Source organism: Bos taurus, chromosome 17 (genome assembly GCF_002263795.3).
Source record: "Bos taurus isolate L1 Dominette 01449 registration number 42190680 breed Hereford chromosome 17, ARS-UCD2.0, whole genome shotgun sequence".
In the NCBI taxonomy this organism is placed as follows: domain Eukaryota; kingdom Metazoa; phylum Chordata; class Mammalia; order Artiodactyla; family Bovidae; genus Bos; species Bos taurus.
Window position 1 is genome coordinate 52,028,246 of NC_037344.1, and position 22,038 is coordinate 52,050,283.

Below are 22,038 nucleotides of genomic sequence, written 5' to 3' on the forward strand. Positions count from 1 at the left end.
CTTCTCAAACTACACACACGAAGTTTTAGCACCATTAGAACAGATGCAAAATTACCAAAATGCTGCCTGGGAAAAAAAAAATCATTTTTCTTATCTCAGTAGCCTCAAAGGATCGCAAGGGTTATCATAGCTCAGTGACTTACAGGTGCAGGGCCTGAGGTTGGACTGCGTGGTTTGAATTTCACCTTCCTTCTATGTCAAGTGATCTCGGGAAAATCACTTAACCTCTCTAAACTTAGGCTTCCTCAGCTTTATTTCCCCCACCTCATCTTTAAAGGAGGTAACAGTCTCTCCCAAACAGGGTTGTGTGAGAAGGAGGCAACACACCTAATGAGCTTAGCCTAATGCCTGATGTACAGTAAGTAAGTACTCAGTAACTGTTCACTCATTTTGTTAGCTATCAGATGAGCAGTAAACCAATTCACGGGCAGAATCCATGTACGGTGTGTAAAAAATCTTCTATTAAAAACTTCATACCAATCTCTTAATTGTATCTGTAACAATATTTTTGTGTATAGTTTCAGCAAGATTGAAATTAAAGTTCTTCAGGGTTGAATAAAAAATTGACATGTGAACAAATCCAGTTAAAAAGTACACAGTTGAAGATGCATGAGCATGAAATAAACAACCAGTAAGAAGAAATAACTCAGGGAAATATGAAAATTTAAATTATTTTATTATAAAAATTTATACAAAATAAACCATAAACACAACAGTTAAAATTTAAACAGAATTAAGCCAGTTCATAACACATTTCAAATGAAAAAGTAATAACAAAAACCTTATAAGCTTGTTTGAATTTAGTCATCTTTAGATATATGATGCTTTATTTCCTAGACTTAAAAATAGTGATCTCCATTATACTTAGGCTGTAAAATATTAAATATTATTTTTAAAAGACATTCTTAAACTCAGAGATTAACAAATACTTGGAAAGTGACTACCAAAATCTTTGTATATTTGTTAACAAAATTGTAAATCCAGAATATAAAACCTACCTGAAATAATCTAACCAAATACCAAATTATTTAAATATTTGAGACAGTTTTTGAGATGGTATCAAAAGAAAATTAAAATCTTATTTATATATAATGTTGTATACACATATAGGTTTCTGTCAGTATACTTTCTAAAAACAAATCAAACTGGCCACCATTCTTGAAAACCCTTCCTATGCTATGCTGGAATTTAAAAGGACTTTTAGTAACTTCCAGGTTACACAGAAAAATAAGTTGTTTATTGTTGAAATTACAAATAATTTTTCTTTTGAATTGATACAAGTTTTCAGTATTAAGCCCAAAGTTTCCAGAGAACCATTCTCCAGTATTAATGCTTTCCCCCTCCTCTAAAAAAGGAATGAATTCTATGTGGGGCAACACTTAGCTGGAAAGAATCCATTCTCCCAGAGAAACTCCCCTCGTGAACCCAGACTTTGGCTTTCACAAATAAGCTCTTCACACAACTGTTTTTGAAGAAAAAGTTCCTTCCTGACTACTGCACTTGCTTTCCATACTCGTTTAAAATCAGATTTTAGAGATACTCAGTGATAAGCTCTCATTTGGGTAACTGTCCAGCATGTATTGTCAGACAAAAGAATAAATATCTGGTCATATATGGAGTTAAACCTCAATTGAGAAAATAAGGAGTTTATTTACATGAATACTGTCAAAGCTAAGTGTTGACTCAAGTAAGATGTTCTATCTTGATTAATGCCATTACTCCATAGTCACTTTTTTCCAGAACCGGGTCCAAATTTCATGTTGTACATTTCACAGTAAGGACCTAGACTTGGGTAGGTTCTGACACCTTCCATCAGTCAGGACAGACTTTGACAAATGATCATCTCATTAAAAAAAAAAGTCTCAAATTTGTGCTTTCTTCCCCCATTTCTGGACAAAAACCAGCCAGAAAAGACTTTAGGGTATATTGCATAGAATGACTCCCTCAAATACATCAGCCCCTCAGAAGCACAGTATAAGGATGATGTTTCACAATATTTCCTGTAAGAAAGCTCATTATCTTACACACATCTCTATTATTTTCAGAGCTTCCCTAACAAAGATTCTGCCATATAATTTATATAACCAGCTCTAAGTGATAGGGAAATTATTTTTATTATCATGAGGACATTTTTAGTTTCTTTTTCTTGGCCTTCAGTACAGGAGGCAGAGAAATCTTAAAGGCTGTCCTGAAATAATACACAGAAAAAAATAAAACACTTTTTAGTGCTCTAAATCTCTGTAAAGTGAGAGCTAGCCACACAACCCCAAAAGATACTTACTCGCATGTGGTACAGATTGGGCTGAAATTGCAGAATACTGTAAATTGAAACAAACAAAAAAAACACCAGGATGATTCAGAAGCAACACAGTTGAAGGTATCTTCTGCACACTCCCCTCCATCATAGAAAAACTGAGTATGGACTCAGTCCTCAGTAAGGACTTCCCTGGTGGTCCAACAGTTAAGACTCCACTTCCACTGCAGGGGGCATCTATTCAATCCCTGGTCAGTTAGCTAAGGTTCCACATACCACACAGTGCTCCCTGCCCCCCACCAAAAAAAAGACATAAAAAAGAAAAACTCAGTACACCAACTTACTTGACAAGCACACAGAACAGACGTAGCCGATTTCAATGAGATTTCGATGACAGAAGCAAGCAGCCCGGTAGTCAACATGAACTGGGGGTGGGAGGATCAACTGAGACCTCTGATCTTGATCAGGAAGAAAAACCCACTACATGAAACAAACAAACAAACAAAAAATGACCACGAGATTTTTATTTAAAATATGGGGGAAAACAACCAGAAGCCAAGATACAGATATTAGACGTCAGCCAGTAAACACTGAGAATACTAAACTGGATTTCCCTTGAACATCTGTTGAGAAATGTGTATTTTTCATTCCGCAATTACTGAGCACGTCCACACACAGGCACTGTGCTGTAAACAGTCTGCATAGGGCGACAGGGTCCAAAGACTATGGAAGCTGGAATTCCCTAGGTCACCCCTCCACTCCTTTCTTCCAGTTACTAGGCGTCAGCCGTCTTGTTCCCATTCATTCCCCAGGAAATAAGGGTCTCGCTTGACTCAAGGCATTAGGTTCACTGTTGACGTTTCCTTACCAGGAGATATTGCAGAAGGGAAGGCATCTGGGGCACCTTCAAGTACAGTCCCCCTGTGATGTCACAAGCCTGTAAGACACACAAAGGACTCACTGCCACGTGAGCACTAGCTTTTATAGACGGAGGTCATTCTCACCACCAACTCTTCAGGTCTACGACACAGCAAATTAAAAGGGCGTCTCTTCCCAGAGTGAAGGAAGACTGGAAACTTGCAGCCACCTCTCCAGATGTTCACATAGCTTGTGTTTTCCCCTTGGTCCACGCCCTTTCACCCTTTGAAGCCTGCAGTTATAAGACACTACAAGTCCTTTTTTCCTGTTGGTTTGCTGGTGGTAAATTTTTATTCTTGCCATCCTTATTCACTCTCATTGTATTTTAGAGTTAACAGTTTGAGATGTAATTCACACACTATAAAACCTATCCTTTTAACATGTATGATTTACTAATTTTTAGAACATTCACAGAGCTGTGCAACTGTCCCCGCTATCTGGCTGCAGAACATCTTATCACCCTACATCCCCATTAACAGTCACTCTTCATCCCTCCTCTCCCCTGGCAACCACCAATCTGCTTTCCGTCTCCATGGACTTGCCTATTCTGGACACTGTGCATCAATAGAATCAGACAAGCTATGCCCTTTTATGACTGGCTTCTTTCACTTAGGATAAGGTTTTCAAAGTACATTCATACTGTAGTCTTGTAGCATGTATCAGTACTTCAATTCCTTTTTATGACCAAATAATATTCCACCACATGGATAGACCACAGTTTGTTTATCCATTCGTCCACTGATAGGCATTTGAGTTGTTTGCACTTCCGGGTTATTACGAATAGCACAACTGTGAATATTCATGGACAGTATTTTGTGTGGACACGTTTTCCCTGAATAAATATTTAAGAACGGAATTGCAGACTCAACTGGTAATTCCATGTTTAACTTTCTGAGGAAGTTTCAGATCATTTTCCAAAGAGGCTGTACCACTTCACATTCCAACAAACACCATGCAAGCTTAAGAAACAGGAACTTTTGAGGCTGGGGTACTTTCTGGTTGTACCCCCGCTTCCCCAGTCAATCCCCAGCAGTAACCTAAACTCAAAGTTTTCTGTAATTTTATGCTTTTAACTGATCTTTTAGGAAATAATGTTCCTTGTGATCAAAAAACATTTATCAAAAGTTTAGTATTGTCTTCAGTCTTATTTCCAGTTTTTTGGTTTTCCTTTTCCTTTTTAGTTAAAGTAAAACTCATTTTCATGTTTTGATTAAAAGTAACATCTGACAGTGCTGTCCAAGAGAAACATAATATGAGCAACATATGTAATTTTTAATTTTTTAGCCACATAAAACAGGAACAATGAAGAGATAAAGTTTTAGTAGCATCTTTTATATAACTCAATATATTCAAAGCATTATCATTTTAACATGTAACCATTATAAGAATCATTAATGAGATATTATACATTGTTTTTCATCCTAAGTCTTTGAAATTCAGTCTGTATACTCACATACTTCTCAATTCAGATCAGACTCTTTTCAAGAGCTCAACAGTCATATGGCTACCATTAAGGACAGCACAGATCTGGATCCTATTCTTATAAAATTCTCTGCTTAGTGATCTACTCTTTCATCTGTATGTATAGAGCGATCATGCTGGTCACCTAACATTAACAATAACCTCGGGATGAAAGGATTTGAAGAGATTTTTCTTTTTTTTTACTCTTTTTTAAAAATACTTTTCTGTGCTGTTTGAATTCATTCTACTGTGTGAATTTTAATACTTTTACAAAGTCAATCAGATCATTATGTAGAATATAAATAAAAATTTCAAAAGAACCGGAGAGATGCTGGTGCTCTAATCTAACGCATCATAAGGGATAATCCCTAAAGCTGTGTGAAAACTGGTGGGTGAGAGACATTTACCACAGGTAACAGAACTCACCACGCTTTCAGAACCACCACCAAGCATTCATTTAAAATATACCTGTTGGAGGAGTCCTGAATCGGAGTCTAACACGCAGGCATCGATCAAAATATTCTGAAATGGACATTTCAAAAAATATTAACAGGAATAGTGAAGACTACTTTATAATGAGAACCTACTATATGCCAGACTCTATTCTTAAAAAGACTCATTTAACATGCATGGTTACACTGCAAAATAGATATCTGATGTGCATTTTACAGTGAAACACCCAGGCCTTGGCTGGAAGGTGGTCACAGAGCCAAGGGCCAACCGTGCTGTCATCCCCAATCTGCCTGTCCCCAAAGTCCATGGCCTTTCCACTCTATCATGCTGCCACTCCAAGACAGAAAACATTACAGGTGACTATAACAGCATTTTAGGTTAAAACGGAAGTTTGCTTTTAAAGTTTTTTGGCCATACCACCACAGCATGCAGGATCTTAGTCTCCTGACCAGGTATCAAAACCATACCTCACGCCATGGAAGCATGGAGCCCTATCCACTGGACCACCAGGGATATCCCAAAACTGAAGTGTTGTTTTTTTTTTTAAACTGAAGTTTTAAGAAAGTTTTTTTTAAACATGTCAAAGAAGAAAATGTATTAATGATAACTCATCTGAACACTTGAGTTATTTGCAAAGTAAAAATATCAAATATTTATTGTTGTTGTTTAGTTGCTAAGTTGTGTCCGACTCTTTTGCGACCCCATGGACTGCAGCCCACCAGGTTCCTCTGTCTGTAAGATTTCTCAGGCAAGAATACTGGAGTGGGTTGCCATTTCCTTCTGCGGATCTTCCTGACCCAGGGATTGAACCTGCATCTCTGCATTGACAGGAGGGTTCTTTACCACTGAGCTACCTAAAACCTCCCTAAAGCAGAAAGACAAAGAAATTGAGGCCATGCATGCAGCAAACTGTTATAAAACTCAGGATTCTTAGCCTGAAGTCTAAGGATGAGCTAAACAGGGTTGTAACTACACATGTAGTTAAACCATGTAACTATAAACAAAAGTGAGTTTGACTGCATATTCTTCTGGGGATCCACTAGATTCTCAAGGGTGAAGGACTCAAAATAGAAAAATGACTAGTACAAAACATGGATTCCAGATTCCCAATCCCTTAGTAAGTATTCAGTCAGACTATTTCTTTAAGCAGGCCATTCAAACAGTAAAATTAATTCCTTCATTATGAAAGCAATAATCTTTAAAAAGAAGGCTCTCAATTCACCTGCTTCTGTGCTGCAAAGATGACATTCATGAAGTTCATATACTGCAAGGCACTGTCTTCTGCAGCCTTAATCACCTAAAAATCATATGCATGTTAATACCTTTCGGCCACATTCTAGTGCTCTTACTCAAATGTCAACACAGTATACAACAAACTATAGTCAATATCATCTTTCTTATTTATCTTTGTAGTTATTAAAAATCTCCCCCAAATCCTATAATCCAAGAGATAATCCTTGTTAATGGTTTCTAAAGAGCGTCTATGTGCACATGTATATACATTCACATCCAACAGAGACACAGACACACACACCCAGGATGATACCCTAGTATTCTGCAACCTGATTTTGTAGTCCCCAATATCTGGGGGAAACAACCTTATGTCAATAAATATGAGTGTATATCATCCTTCATGCTGAGTTCCTAGATTTTGACTATTTAACCAATTACCTACAGAAGACATTTAAGCAGTTTCCACATCTCAGTTGTTTTTTTTCAAACCTCAATTTTAGACAATGCTCTGATGAATATGCCCATCTACCCTTTGCACAACTGATTAGCTCCTAAGATAACCAGTGGGATTACTAAAGTGTCTGCACATTTCATTTTGATACATATTACCGACCTGCCTTCCAGAAAACCTGTACTAATTTATCCTCTCACGGGCGATGCAAGAGAAGAACCACTAGTAGGGCTGCCATATTTCCAAACGCTACCTGGTCATTTGCATTTCCTCTTCTGCAGACTGCTCATGTTTCCCACTTATTCCTTTGGAGTCAACCCTGACTTTTAAAAATTAATTTAAAAGTCTTCTTTATTTTAGAAACATTACATCAATCCTGTCATGTAGTTATGTTGAAAACATTTTTTCCTAATAGATTTTTTCTTTTCCCATCCTTGTTTTGGGGGTTTTATTTTTTTGAGGTCTTAAGCTTCCTTTTAAAGTTTCACATCATGCTTAGCAAGATACTCACCAACTGAAGATGATAAACACGTATCTTCTTCCAGCACTTTTACAACTCGAATTTTTACATTGACATGTTTGATCAATCATTACTAGAATCTGCTTAGGGGGAAGCAGTGAGATCTAGCCTTGTGTTCCTCCTGACGGCCAACCAACTGGCCCAGTATCTTTTACTGAATAATCCATTTCGTTCCCACACATTTGAAAGGTTTCATTCATCTTGTGTCAAACCCCACTATGTACCCATTATCTGTCTGCATACTACTGTACCAGAACCACACTGTTACTGTGGCTTTGTAATGTGTTTGAGTGCCTAAAGGAGTGTGAATAAAGAAGAACAAAGAGCACTGCTCCCCACCCAGTTCTACAAGGGTTAAATGGGAACCCACTGCAGCTGCCCACCGACCGAGCACCCTGAAAGGAGTCCAGGATGAAAGGCAGGATGAGGCACTCAGTGCTTTGGATAAACAGGCCCTTAGACAGTCAGACGGGTATCTCAGGAAGAATTCCAACAACCCCAGATTCTTGCCTCTTTGTAGGCAAGAGCTGAAAAAATAGAAAAGCACTAAAATCACTATCTTGAGATATCTGTTCTTTGTGATCAGCAGTCATCTCTTACCAAGATGTATGCTTGACTGTGTGAATTTCCTAGCCAAAAAAAAAAAACCCACATAAACTGGTCTCTCCTCTACCTCTTTGGGACAGTTACTCCACAGATGAGTGGCTGTCTCCTGAGCTATAATGCTGAGTAAAACCCTGAATAAAACTTAAACTTACAACAGTCATGTTGTATGTTTTTTTTTTAAGTCGATTGGAGCAAGTGCCTGCTTACTATTCTCTTTCAGAAAGCTCCTGGCTATTCCCACTGACTTATTCTTTTAGATAAATTCTTGACTTTCTTAAATCCCCCCACTCTGCCAGGAAAAAAAAATCTGATTAATATTCTGAGATTGCACTGAACTTATAGTTTAATCTTGGACAAACTGACATTCAAGAATAAAATATGGCTCTCCACAAACTAGGGGTTACCAGTGGGGAAGAAGGAAGAGGAGACGGGCAATACAGTGGTAGAGATTTAAGAGGTATAAACTATTACAGACAAAAAAAGCTACAAGGATATATTACACAACATGGGAAATATAGTCAATATTTTAATAACTATAAATGGAATATAACCTTTAAACAACTGTGAATCACTACATTATATACCTGTAACTATATAATACTGTAGATCAACTAAATATCAATAAAAATAACTGAAAAAAATTTAAAAAGAAAAAAATATGGCTGTTTATTCAATACTTCTATGTCTCTCAGAATTTCAGTTTTTCATCATAATCAACTTTACACAGTACTTGTTAATTAACTCTGGACTCTTAATATTTATTGCTTCTATTATAAATGGGTCTTATTTCTCAGTCTGTTTTCTAACTGGCTCTGGCTGGTATAAAAACATAGTATAGATTTCTTTTAATCTTACCAATATCCTTGATTTCATTTCCTGGTTATCTATAAAGAGATAAAAACAGATTACATTACAACTGAATCTCACTGAACATATTATATAAAGTTTTCTTGCCAATTTTAAAACAGCCCCTCAAAGTTATAGTAGTAAAATAAGAATTACAGTCCCGTAGAAGATTGCAGGCTCTCACCTTTAACTTCCTTGTTCATTCTATGAATGTCTTATTTTCCTAGCATTAAGGAATTTAAAAATAGTGTTTCATAAATAATAACAGTAAACAGAACAAATAAATTCAAATCATAGTTAAATAAATTCAGCATCCACCTACCTGAAAAAAAGGAAAAGCTCCATGACTCACAATAAACACACAAAAGAGATTGGGAGTTTCCAATTACTGATTTTGCAATCAAGTGGGTTTTGCAACCTGACCGAAATATGATTGTTCTCCAAGAAAATTAAAATTAATAGATTTGATCGTTTTACGGCTATCTATCATGTCCTAGATTTGAATACTGGCACAAGTAAATCAATATGCCAACCAAATGAGATGACGAATTTGTAAACCCTACACAGACAATCAGACACCCCCAATCATAGTCTGGGATTGGAGGGATCACTCAATACTTTACAAAACAAACAAATTAAATTACCTAAGACTGAAAAAAATGTCACACAGATTATCAACATGCTTTATAAAGGTGGGCAAAATAACTCATTCTGCTGGGGAGAACCAGCTGCTCATTTAACAAGCCCCAGGGTCAGTAAAAGGCTTTTAAAATCAAACACTGTTCCTAACATGAGAGGAAAAAAAAAATTTTAATCTGTCTAATAATAAACAGAGAAACATCCTGAAGAATAATTCATTGTGAGCAAGACATACTGGAGAAAGTAGAGTTCTCTCATTCTTACAGCTTCTCCTAAAACCATGTTAAAGCTTTTTTATTATCTACTGCTTTAAAAAACTCATGCCTTCCAGTAATGTGGATCCATGGTTCTAAGAAATATCACAAGTTAAGGTATTTTTATTAAAGGAAAAAACAAAACAAACTTCTGAATGATTAAAACACCAAGGATACAGCAGGGGCTTCCCTGGTGGTCCAGTGGTTAAGAATCCACCTTGCGATGCAAGGGACACTGGTTCAATCCCTGGTCTGGGAAGATCCCACATGCTGCAGGGCACCTGAGCCCATGTGCCACATCTAATGAGCCTATACTCTGGAGCCCTTGAGCTGAAACTACTGAGCCCCGGTGCTGCAACCATTGAAGCCTGTGCACCCTGGAGCCCACGCTCCACAACGAGAGAAGCCACGGCAATGAGAAGCCAGGGCACCGGAAGTACAGAGTAGCCCAAGCCAGGGCACCGGAAGTACAGAGTAGCCCCCGCTCGCCACAGCTAGAGAAAGCCCGCAGGCAGCAACAAAGACCCAGCACAACCGAAGAGAAAATAAATAAATACATATTTAAAAACAAAAAAAAACCACCAAGGATACAGCAAAGAGCTTTGGCAAGGGATCCTGCCAGCAGAGTCTCTGTGTGTTGACCCTCTATGTCACCTGTAAATAACAAAAAGCATTAAAAAGAGAACTTTTAGGTACTTTATTGAACCAAAATCATTTTTAAACCAAAGCATTCATCTTCATGAAGGAAATCATATAACATTTCAAAACTGGGTTTATAAACACAGATAAGCAATTGTTAAACATTTTCTCAATTTAAAATATCCTGGTGGTTGGGGGCTGAATGGGGAGGAATGAGGGGTGGTTGTTTAACGGGTATAAGGTTTAAGTTGGGATGATGAAAAAGTTCTTGAAATGGATAGTGGTGATTGCCCAACAATGTGAATGTACTTAATGCTACCAACCTGTACCTTGAAAAATACTTAAAACGGTAAATTTTATGTTATAAAAATAAATACTAAAAAGTATCCTGGTGTTACTGGGGAAGGTTCTGGTTTCTCAATGATCTGAGTGGTACAAAAGTCTGTGTGTGACCGAGGGCAGCCTGCACAGAGGTCCCTGGCTAGGCTCTGAGCCTTTCCTATCGCCTCTTCCTTCCCACTGCCCCGGGGAAAGCCGGACCAGTGAAAAGAGGACTGGAGAAATTCCCCTGGCTGTGGGAGGTAGGGACAAAGTTCACAGCTTACCTGCAGACTTGAGTGAAAACAACAACAAAAAATCACTCATAAAAATCAAAATTCTAAACATCCAGTTCAACAAGGTGGGCGTCCAGATTAATACCCTGTAGGAATGGGGCTTGCAACTGGTCCGGGAGTGCTGATGCCCCACGGGAAAGGTCTGGACCACTGTACTGAGAAGCTGGGCCTTTACGCTGGAGGCCAGTGGTTTCCAAAATGTGATTCTAGAACCCATTGGAGGAACATCACCTGGGAACTCAAGAAAAATACAAATTCTTGGGTCCTCCCTGGTGCGTGCTATGCTATGCTCAGTCATGTCTGACCCTTTGAGACCCTATGCAGTGTAGCCCCACAGGCTCCTCTACCAGGGAATTCTTCAGGCAAGAAGACTGGAGTGAGTTCCCATTTCGTACTTCAGGGGACCTTCCCGGCCCAGGGATTGCACCTGGGTCCCGGCCTCCTGCACTGGCAGACACTTTCTTTACCGTGCGAGCCACCGTCCAAAGCACCGGGCCCTCCCTAGGCCCACTGAATCGGAAACGATGAAGTGGGGCCAGTATTTCATGTTATTCGGGTGTAACTTACAGATCTCAAAATTCACTCTTTTAAAGTGCACAAGTCAATGATTTCCAGTAAATTTCTAGAGTTGAAATCATCACCATGATCCAACTATAGAACATTTCCATCACTCCAAAAGATCACTTAGGCCCATTCCCAGTCCCTTCCTGCTCACCCCCAGTCCCAAGAGAAATCATTGATCCACTGTCTCTAGAGTTGCCTTTTCCCCACCAGTGATTTGGACAGAGGAGACAGTTTAAAACCACTGCCTGCAGGCAACAGGGAATTAGCAAAAGTATTTGAGGCAGGGAATACTACCTCTGATTTTTAGAATAACTCTAGAGGGCTGAGCGGAGGGACTTGAATGGGGAGAGACAGGAGAAAGAAGCTGTTATAATGATCCAGAGCAAAGGCTCTCAACCGGGGCAACTGTGCCCCAAGAGGGTCATTTGGTTTGTACCTGCAAGTGTGCTCAGTCATGTCCAACTCTTTGTGACCCCATGGACCACAGCCCACCGGATCCTCTGTCCATGGGATCTCCCAGGCAAGAATACTGGAGCAGTTGCCATCTCCTTCTCCAGGGGATCTTCCTGACCCGGGTTTTGAACCCGTGTCTCTTTCATCTTTTGCATTACAAGGCAGATTCTTTAACAACTGCGCCACCTGGGAAGTCCCAACTGGGGGATATCTTAGCATCCAATTGGTTGAGGCCAGGGACGCTACTAAGTAAGTATCCGCCAAAAGGCTTCCCTGGTGGCTAAGATGGTAAAGAATCCACCTGCAATGCAGAAGACCTGTGTTTTATCTGTGGGTTGGGAAGATCCCCTGGAGAAGGGAATGGCAACCTGCTTCAGTATTCTTGTTTGGAGAATTCCATGAACAAGAGGAGCCTGGGGGGCTACAGTCCATGGAAGCATGAAGAGTGGGATATGACTGAGCAACTAACCCTTATCCTCCAAAGCACAGGAAACCCCCCACAACAAAGAATTCCCCCGTCCAAGATGTCAGCCGTCCCAAGGTTGAGCTAGATGGCAGGTAATAAGGGGTCAGACTTTGGAGGTACTTCTGAGACTAAATTAATAGGATTTCATAGATGATTAGATGTTGGTTTAGAAGGAAACAGTCAAAATGAAAGCGTTTGGAAAAGCAGGAGGATGGGGGTGACAGAAATGGAAGTAGTGGTGTAACTGAGGGGAAAGAAAATGAAACTGGTCTGGGGCTTATTAATGAGGCTGAGGGACACTTAAGGGGAGACATCTGCAGTTTGAAAGAAAGGATGGAGTAGAAACAAAGACTGGGAAGTGTTCATACACAAATGATAATTAACGGGAAGGTTGGACGAGAACATACAGAGAAAGAAAAACACCACACAGAATAAAAAATATATATATTTTTTTAAGGAAATAAAATGATAGACTTCCCTGATAGGAATCTGCCTGTCAATGCAGGGGACACTGGTTCAATCCCTGGTCTGGGAAGATTCCACATGCCTCAGGGCAACCAAGCCCGTGCGCCACAAGTACTGAAGCCCACGGGCCCTAGACCCTGTGTTCCGCAACGAGAGGAGCCACCACAACAGAAGCCTACTCGCTGCAACTGGAGAAAGGCCTGAGTGCAGTGACAGAGACCCAGCTCGGCTGAAAATAAATAAAATCAACATTTTTAAAAAATGAAGAAACAAGATGAAGGAAAAGTCAAAAATGGAAGGAAGAATGGTCTGAGAAAGAGGAAAAATGGGTCAAAACAGGCTATCCTCAGACACTAGAGTGTTTCAAGTGGAGGCTGGTGAACAGTGTCCATGCTGCAGAGGTCAGGCAAGTATCACACAGGCTTTTGTGGGTGTGATTTTAAAAGAGAGAGAGAAAAAAAATTAAGTAGATAATATCAAGAATCTCAAACTTTTGGACTCGAAACCTCAAGGACTTCCACATTCAACTCCATCTGCAAATAGCACTAATGGGAGGAAGAAAAGCTGAAAGCAATTACTTTTGGTCATTAGATCTTTGATCTCTTCAGCGATAACTTCATTTGCTGCTGTCAACAACTCGTATTTTCCATCTTTACTTCCTGAGGGAGTAAATTCAGAAGAAGGGTTTCCTGGGTCTCCAAAGAAGTCTCCAAGTCTGCCGTTCTTTCCAGGGTATAAGAATCGACTGAAATAGAAAAACAGACAAAAAACTCCCTAGTTACACTAGGACTCAGGGCCCTAACTAAACATCAAAATAGAATTCAGCAGAGATAACAAAGACCACACCAATTCCAGAATCTCAAGAGTCCATCATAAACTTCAGTTTTACAAAATGTATGAAACAGGCAAATTGGCAAATATGAGTCTTCCACCATGGAATGTTTTGATGATTCCACTGCTTTCTTAAAAAATGAGAGAAATAAAGAAGGTACTCGGTTACAGCCTCTTGAAACGCTTTACGGTGGTTCTCACTCTTCAGATGACAACCGAAGAGAATTCCTACCAAATTCTAATTTATGACCAGTTTATTATTTGAGGTATATTCATCTACCCCAGTAATATCTCATCCCAGGGTCCTTACGCACTGAGCAGGAAGAGTAATCACAATGGTCATACCTTTCCTGAATGTGACTTGCTATCACTGCGAGTTTGTTGGAACGATTCATGAACAAATGAGAATTTCCCAGCACCATCACGGCATCAATGCATTTTGACAGGGTAAACTGTTGAAACACAGAAGACAAAAGAATCTAAAACAGCTACCCAAAACCACTATGTCAGATAATTATTCATGCTAAAAATTTGCTCTGGAGTTCCCTTCTCCAAGGTCATAAGCAAAAACATCAGGAAGGTATAGTTTTCTGATTCTGAACAGCACAGACTTGCCCATTTCTGACTTGCTTAGAAGAACAACACATTAGCTGGTCAGGTCTCATGGAAGAGAGCAAAAGGAAGGAGGAGCTACTCCTGGGGGATGGGATGGAACTGGGGAAGCAGGAGGAGATACGGTCATTTTTTATAAACATGATGATTGATTTGTGCTCCAGTTGACCTAGATAAAATTTAGTCAGTAGAATCAATCTTTACTAATACTAGTTATCAAGACTCATCCTTTCTTTCTCCTCCCATACAGAACTGTCCACCAGGTACAATTTCATCCTCCCTGATAATCAAAACTGTCCAATTTGAAATAGAAACTCAAGAAAGACTAAAATTCCAACCGAGACTAGAAATCACATGCAAAGACATTCATTTTCACTGTTATTTTTCCAGCTGTTATTCTGTTAATCAATACAACTTATTTGTTCATAAATAAATGTATTCATAGCAAAAATATGGATCATCAAATCTGAAAAAGAAACTATAGTTCTCTAATTTTACTTATGAGACCGCTTCCTCATCAGTATAATATTCCACACGTTTTTTGTATAACACTCAAGGAATAGTAAACGTGTCACATCTTCTGTGATAAAATTACTAGCAAACTATTGCTGCACATAGAATAGATAATACATATTGATTAAATTGGTAATTGTAAAGTCTTTCAATTAATTCATTCACTAAATATGCTGAGAACCTATTATGTGCCATGTGAAGACCCTTTTTTTCATGGAATTTACATTCTGACAAGTATTAATATTACTAAAGAAAGAACTATGTTAAGCAGAAAACAAAACCGATAAATTTCACTTACTCTATTTCTTAAAATGTAAAACAAACCTATTAAAATTTCTACACAACAAAAAACAACTAAACCAAAGTGAAAGGCAAAGTACAAACTGGAAAAAAAAAAACCTCAACACATGAAAGACAATGAGTTAACCTTTTAACATAAAGAGTGTTCACAAACCAGTTAAAATAAAAAGGAACACCCAAAGAGGAAAATGGGAAACTCCCCCAAAGAAAAATATAAAGGAGAAATACAAAGGGCCATTAGATATACCAAAAGAAGACTGAGAGAATTTTTGGTACATCATACTGGCAAAAGATAAAATAAGGAAACAGAGCATCTTGTGTTAGTACAAAAAAAAAGGAATCTTCATATACCACTGATGAGAGTTCAAAGTAAGACAGTCTTCCTGGAGAGTATGATAATATGTAGTGATATGCTGGTCCAGCCACACAATGGAATTCTACTCAGCAATAACAAGAAATGAACTACTGATCCATGTAGCAACATGGACAAATGTCAAAGTAACTATGCTGAGTGAAAACAACAGACCAATAGACCAAACAAGAAAAAACCCAATAACAAAAAACCAACTATATACTGTTTGATTCCAGGTACGCTGCTGCTGCTAAGTCACTTCAGTCGTGTGCGACCCCACAGATGGCAGCCCACCAGGCTCCCCCCTCCCTGGGATTCTCCAGGCAAGAACACTGGAGTGGGCTGCCATTTCCTTCTCCAATGCGTGAAAGTGAAAAGTGAAAGTGAAGTCGCTCAGTTGTGTCCAATTCTTAGCGACCCCATGGACTGCAGCCTACCAGGCTCCTCCGCCCATGGGATTTTCCAGGCAAGAGTACTGGAGTGCGTTGCCATTGCCTTCTCCGTGATTCCACGTATATACATACCTTAAAAATGCAAACCAATCTATAGTGATATTAGGCAGATAAGTGGCTACCTCCCGGAGGGAACAGGGAGAGATGGGTGAGAGAAATTCAAAGGAATATGAAGAAACTCTGCGAGTGATGGATTTGTGTGTTTTTGTTTTGTTATGTTCTTTTGGATACGTCGATCAGCTTACAGGATCTTAGTTCTCCAAACAGGGACGAAAGCCAGGCCATAGCAGTGAAAGCACTGAGTCCTAAGCACTGGACTGCCAGGGAACCCCCATGGATCTGTATTTCATCATTTTGACTGAGGTGACAATTTCATGAATGCATACATATGTGAAGACATAACACTTTCAATATGTGCAGCTCATCGTACATCAACTTGGTAAAGTTACGATCAAGTACATAACTTGTTCTTAATTGTGAGAACATGTCTAATTTAAGAATTTAAATAAGAACGTGTGCAATTTAAGAATTGGACATAACATTTTTATATGAATTTCATCAAAGAAAATATACAGATAGCTAATAAGTTTATGAACAAAAGCTTAGTCATTAGGGAAATGCAAATTAAAACCACGATGAGGTACTACCACTTACCCTAGAATGACTATAATCAAAATGACACGTGACACTTTCCTGGTGGTCCAGTGGTTAAGAATCCACCTGCCAATGCAGGGGACATGCGTTCAGTCCCTGGTCCAGGAAGATTCCACCCGCCATAGAGCAACTAAGCAAGCGTGCCAGGACTACTGCGCCTGCGGGCTGCAGCCACTGAAGCCTGTGCCCCCTAACGCTGGCATTCCACAATAAGACAAGCCCACACACTGCAACTAGAGAGGAGGCCCCGCTCCCAAAACTAGAGAAAGCCGCACGCAGCCACAAGGCCCAGCAGAGCCAAAAATAAAAAATAAAGGAAATTAATTAATTTTTTAAAAAAGGATAGGAATTTCCCTAGCAGCCCAGTAGTTAAAGACTCCACACTTCCACTGCAGGGGGCATGGGTTTGATCCCTGGCTGGGGAACTGAGATCCCACATGCTCTGGGTCATGGCCAAAATAAATTAATTAAGTAAGTAAAACAGCCTAGTCCCAAGTTCTCTTAAAAAATAATAAAAGATAAAAGCTACACTCGAAAGCTACATACTATAGGATCTATTTATGGAACAAAATTATAGATCTGGAGAACATATTATTAGACTAGTACCAGGGACTAGAAAGTTGCACCAACCATGGAGGGAGCACCGGGGAGCTCCTTGGGATAGAACAGCTGTGTCTTGATTGTGGCGGCAGTTACACAAATCTTACATGTGCTAAGACTGCAAGAACCAAACATACACACCCAGGTGCACGCAAAACTGTTATTATCTGAATAAGGTCTGGAGATTGTACTGATGTCAGTGTTCTGGTTTTGCCCTTTGTACTGCAGTTACAGAAGATGCTACTACTGGGGGAAGCTGGAGCCAGAGTGCACAGACCTCTCCGTACCAGTTTTTATAATTTCCTGTGATTCCATAACTATTTTAAAATAGAAAGTATTAAAAAAAAAAAAAAAAGACTACATATTATATGGAATCAATATATGAAATGTCCAGAAAAAGCAACACAGAGACGGAATCCAGACGAGTGGTTGCCTACAACAGGGGGAGGGCTTCCCAGGTGGCTCAGTGGTAAAGAATCCACCTGCCAATGCAGGAGATGTGGGTTCAATCCCTGGGTCATGAAGATCCTCTGAAGAAAGAAATGGCAGCCCACTCCAGCATTCTTGCCTGAGAAATCCCACAGACAGAGGAGCCTGGTGGGCTATAGTCCATGGGGTCGCAAAGAGTTGGGCATGACTTAGTGACTAAACAACAATAACAGCTAGGGCGTAGAAGCAGTGACTGACTGCAAACAAGCACCAGGGAACCTTCTGGAAATAGTTTTCTAAAATGGAATTGTGGTAGTGGTGGTTATACAACTTTACTGTGATTTTTACTAAAAAACACTGAATTATACATTATAATGGGTGAATTTTATGGTATGAAATTATACCTTAATAAAAAAGCAATATACACATGAAAGAAAATGAAGTCACTCAGTCGTGTCTGACTCTTTGTGACCCCATGAGCAGTGGCCTGCACCAGGCTCCTCCATTCGTGGGATTTTCTAAGCAAGAGTTCTGGAGTGGGTTGCCATTTCCTTCTCCAGGGAATCTTCCCCACCCAGGAATCGAACCCACGTCTCCCGCATTGTAGACAGATGCTTTACCATCTGAGCCACCAGGGAAGTACTAAGTCAAATCAGAACTATCCAAAAGCCTTCCCAAGCAGCCTTACCTGAGACTCCTTTAATGCTTGCTTTCCCCACCAAATAGGGTTGGTATCAACTATGATAACTAGAAGATTCAATTCATCCTCTGCAATTAACCAAAAAAACAAAAAAAATTAGCCTCATAAAAGTGAAACAAAGCTAAGATTTCCAATTTGTAAATTAAATCCAAAGCAAGCACCACTGCATGCCTTTCTATGTATATAAGCTACAATCGTGAAAGGAACACAGATCAAGTTCTTTTAAAGACTTACAGCTCTGGAGGCCCTTAGTGAGCTCTTGCTTGCCTTCTGTACATTTACACCTCTCATGCACTGCAATAGTAGCCTCCAGCTTTTTTGGCACCAGGGACAGGTTTCATGGAAGACAATCTTTTCCACAGGTTGTGTGTGGGGGGGTGATGGTTCATTCCAGGATGACGCAAGAGCACTACATCAACTGTTCACTTTATTTCTATTATTGTTACATCAGCCACGCCTCAGATCATCAGGCATTAGGTCCCAGAGGTCGGGGACCCCTGCGGTAGACTATGAACTTTGTGCGGTGGGATTTTTGTCTCTTTTATCACTGCTTGTCCTCTGCTCTGAACACAATGCCTAGCACAGGGTGGATGCCCAGTAAACATTTTATGACCCCAAAGATACATGCATCACGGATGTCTGGTCAAGGACAGAGAGCACTGATGGACCAGTACCAAGAATCACTAGCAGAATTTCAGGCTTGGGGTAGGGCTGAGTGGGGAGAAATTTAAAGGGAGACACAGAAGCAGTCTGGCTCCAGGTCCATCAAATCACCTTCTAGCAAGGCCAATTATAATTAGTAACCAATCTTTAAAAGGTAAAAACCAGTGTGAAAAGCAATGGCTGTGTAAAGACTTTATTGTGAAAATAATTAGGCTACTCTCTACAAAGTGAAAGACACAACGAAACAGGCTAACACATTAATTCAACAAACACTTACACTGTGTTAGGTGTTGGGGATACTGGATCCAAGCCCTCAGGGAGACTATATTCTGAGGCGACAGAATGTGAACCAGTAAGCATACGTTGCTATGAAAAACCCAGGATGCTCATTTAATAGCAGAAAGCAGCAATGCCTTGCTTACATACCCGTATCCTATTTACTCTCCAAGGTCCCAAACCTTGCTACCTCCTTATTCAAAAGTCTTCCCCAGGTCTTCCAACAGGTCCTGGCTCCCCCATCTCAGAAGAGAGGAAATGTCAGCCTTTCTGTGTCAGACCTAGCACATGTAATCCTATCTTCCTGTCCCATTGCTGACAGCTCAGAAAGGGACTTAATGCCGTCTTTCGCTTGTTGTTGTTCTTGCGTCTGACTAAGTTGTGTCCAACTCTTGTGTGACCCCCATGGACTGTAGGCTGCTAGGCTCCTCTGTCCATGGGATACTCCAGGCAAGAGCACTGGAATGGGTAGCCATTCCCTTCTCCAGGGAATCTTCCTGACCCAGAGATTGAACCCATGTCTCCTGCATTGGCAGGTGGGTTCTTTACCAGTGAGACACTAGGGAAGCTATCTTTCACCAATTTTAAGATGTACTCCCTCCTTTTTTCTTACATTTGACAGTTGCTGAACTCAGGAAGGTATCTTACCATTATGACGGATCACATTTTTTCTCTTAATGTTATATTAAATAAAAGCACGTTTCATAATCATATTATCTTAGATTAGATGAAATATGGTATTCCTATTTCGCAAGTGAAAGTAACTTGCTCTAAGTCACATGGCCTGCTAACAAGTAGCAAAGCTAACACCCAGCTCTGAAGACAGATCTGCTTGACTCTAAAGACTGTGGCTAAAAATTACACAAATGAACCTACTTGCAGGACAGGAACGGAGACACAGACACAGAGAAGGGACATGTGGACACAGTTGGCGGGGGGACGAATTGGGAGATTAGGACTGACATGTATTCGCCACCACGTGTAAAACAGACAGCTAGTGGGAAGCTGCTGTGTAGCACAGGGAGCTCAGCTCAGTGCTCTGTGATGACCTAGATGGGGGCTGGAGGTGGAAGGGAGGGAGATCCACGAAGGAGGAGATACATGTATACATATAGCTGATTCACTTTATGCTATTGTACACCAGAAACTAACACAACATTGTAAAGCAATTATACTCCAACAAAAAAATGGAAATAAACACTGTGGCTTTTCAATGCCCTATTGTCTCCTTCTGACCACCCACAGGGCTGTCCCTCTTCTGATGACAGTACTCACGACCTCATTTTACACTTAGCTGTGCTTCCGATCTCTCTTCCCCACTCAGCCCTCTAAATCGTGGACTTTTCAGAGAATGAGGAATGTTGTGTAAATCACAGAACAAAGTGTTTAGCACAGAAGAGTCACTTAATAACTGTCTCTACACAGGCCCTCACTCTTCTGCCCAAAAGCCTCTGGCCTTATATCTCCATCAGGTCCCACTCCCCAATTCTCAGAACCATACATTCCTTGCTATCATCAAGCCTGAGAAAAACAAAGTGTCGCCTGTCAGGAGAGGTGTGAATCCATACACATGGATTGTCCCTGTGGATTTCTTTCTTTGGGTCTCTACCTTCTCATTTGTAGACACGGGCCATACCAGATCTGCCTCCCTCACAGAGTTGTGATATTATAACAGATAAATGATGCATGGACAATTGTTACTGCCCCTGAAAGGATCTATTTCTATTCTTGCTCTCCACAGTCCATTTCCCACACAGCAGTCAAAGTAATCCTTTAAGATAGTAAATCAGGGAATTCCCTGGCAGTCCAGTGGTTAGGATTCAATGCTTCCATTGCAAGAGGCCATGGGTTGGATCCCTGGTCAGGGAACTAAGATCTCGCAAAAAAAAAAAAAAAAAAAATATATATATATATATATATATATATCGTAAATCAGTAATACTTTCTTGCTAGGAGCCCTAAAACGGCTTGTATTACACTTAAAATAGAAATCTGGTCCCACAAGGGACCTGCACCTGGCTAGGTGGCTCTCTGATCTCATCCCTCTATCCCACCCTGCTCCCACCACCCTGGCCTCTTTTTTCTCCCTTTAAGACATCAAGCTTCGTAACTGGTAGTTTTATGTATGAACGAAAGTCTCCATCCTCCTCAACCCGCAGGTGTCCCCTTTCCGTCTTCCCATTGCAATGTATTGGCTCAATCTGTCACAAGGCCTTCACAGAGCCTTTATAAAATCACTCAAGTCTTAGTCTGAGTATCACTAGTCTTCCCTGGACCCATATCGAAAGCAGCTCCTCCTGGATCATCCCCGAATCGCGATCGACATCATCATCACTTTATACTGTCGTCACAGCTCTGTCACCCTTTGAAACTATTTTTATTTACTTGCCTACTGTCTGTCTCGCTCACTAGAGTGTAATCTCCGCTAGTCCGTCATGTTCTCTATGTATCTCCCAGGGCATGAAATAACGCCTGGCACACAACAGGCGCTCCAAAAATATTTACTGAATGAATGAACGAATGAATACATTTGCTACTCCTTTAAAGAACAGACAGGCTCCACCCAGCCCCCAAAATACAGTCCATTTGGTAGGTCATCGCTGGGCAAAGTCTGCTTAGTCCCGGGGTCCGGCTCCCGCCGGCGCGGCCCTCACCGTCTGAGACCATGGCGACCAGAGTCCCTCGGCGAACAGCCACTTGCAAGCAAGCAGACCTACCGAAGTGTATGAACTCCGACTTCCGGCGCCGCCGAGTGACGTAAGAGACGGCGTGGTTCAGGCCGCGCGCCGTACCCACAGCCCCGCCCCCAAGGCGCCGGAA

General features: G+C 40.5%; 1 protein-coding gene across 3 annotated transcripts; it reads right to left on the bottom strand.

Moving 5' to 3' along the window:
- Positions 1 to 659: 659 nt before the first annotated feature.
- GTF2H3 (general transcription factor IIH subunit 3) lies at positions 660 to 21,968 on the bottom strand. Of its 3 annotated transcripts, none has more exons than XM_024977180.2 (13): positions 21,936 to 21,968; positions 18,268 to 18,347; positions 14,013 to 14,119; positions 13,415 to 13,581; positions 10,227 to 10,289; positions 8,927 to 8,956; positions 8,752 to 8,780; positions 6,309 to 6,383; positions 5,102 to 5,155; positions 3,123 to 3,191; positions 2,599 to 2,734; positions 2,282 to 2,318; positions 660 to 2,188 (listed from the first exon to the last, which is right to left on the bottom strand). In XM_024977180.2, exons 3-13 carry the CDS (start codon positions 14,087 to 14,089, stop codon positions 2,119 to 2,121), a joined length of 807 nt encoding a protein of 268 aa, XP_024832948.1. In that variant the 5' UTR covers positions 14,090 to 14,119; positions 18,268 to 18,347; positions 21,936 to 21,968; the 3' UTR covers positions 660 to 2,118.
- Positions 21,969 to 22,038: the final 70 nt, after the last annotated feature.

Bases quoted from the DNA above. Each gene is read 5' to 3' on its own strand.
- GTF2H3 (XM_024977180.2), bottom strand. From the start codon at position 14,089: ATGGTGCTGGGAAATTCTCATTTGTTCATGAATCGTTCCAACAAACTC. The intron at 6,384-8,751 runs GTAAGATTAAAA...TATGATTTTTAG, and splicing joins AAATGAAATCAAGGATATTG to GTGATTAAGGCTGCAGAAGA. The intron at 2,735-3,122 runs GTAAGGAAACGT...TGTTTCATGTAG, and splicing joins CCCTTCTGCAATATCTCCTG to TGGGTTTTTCTTCCTGATCA.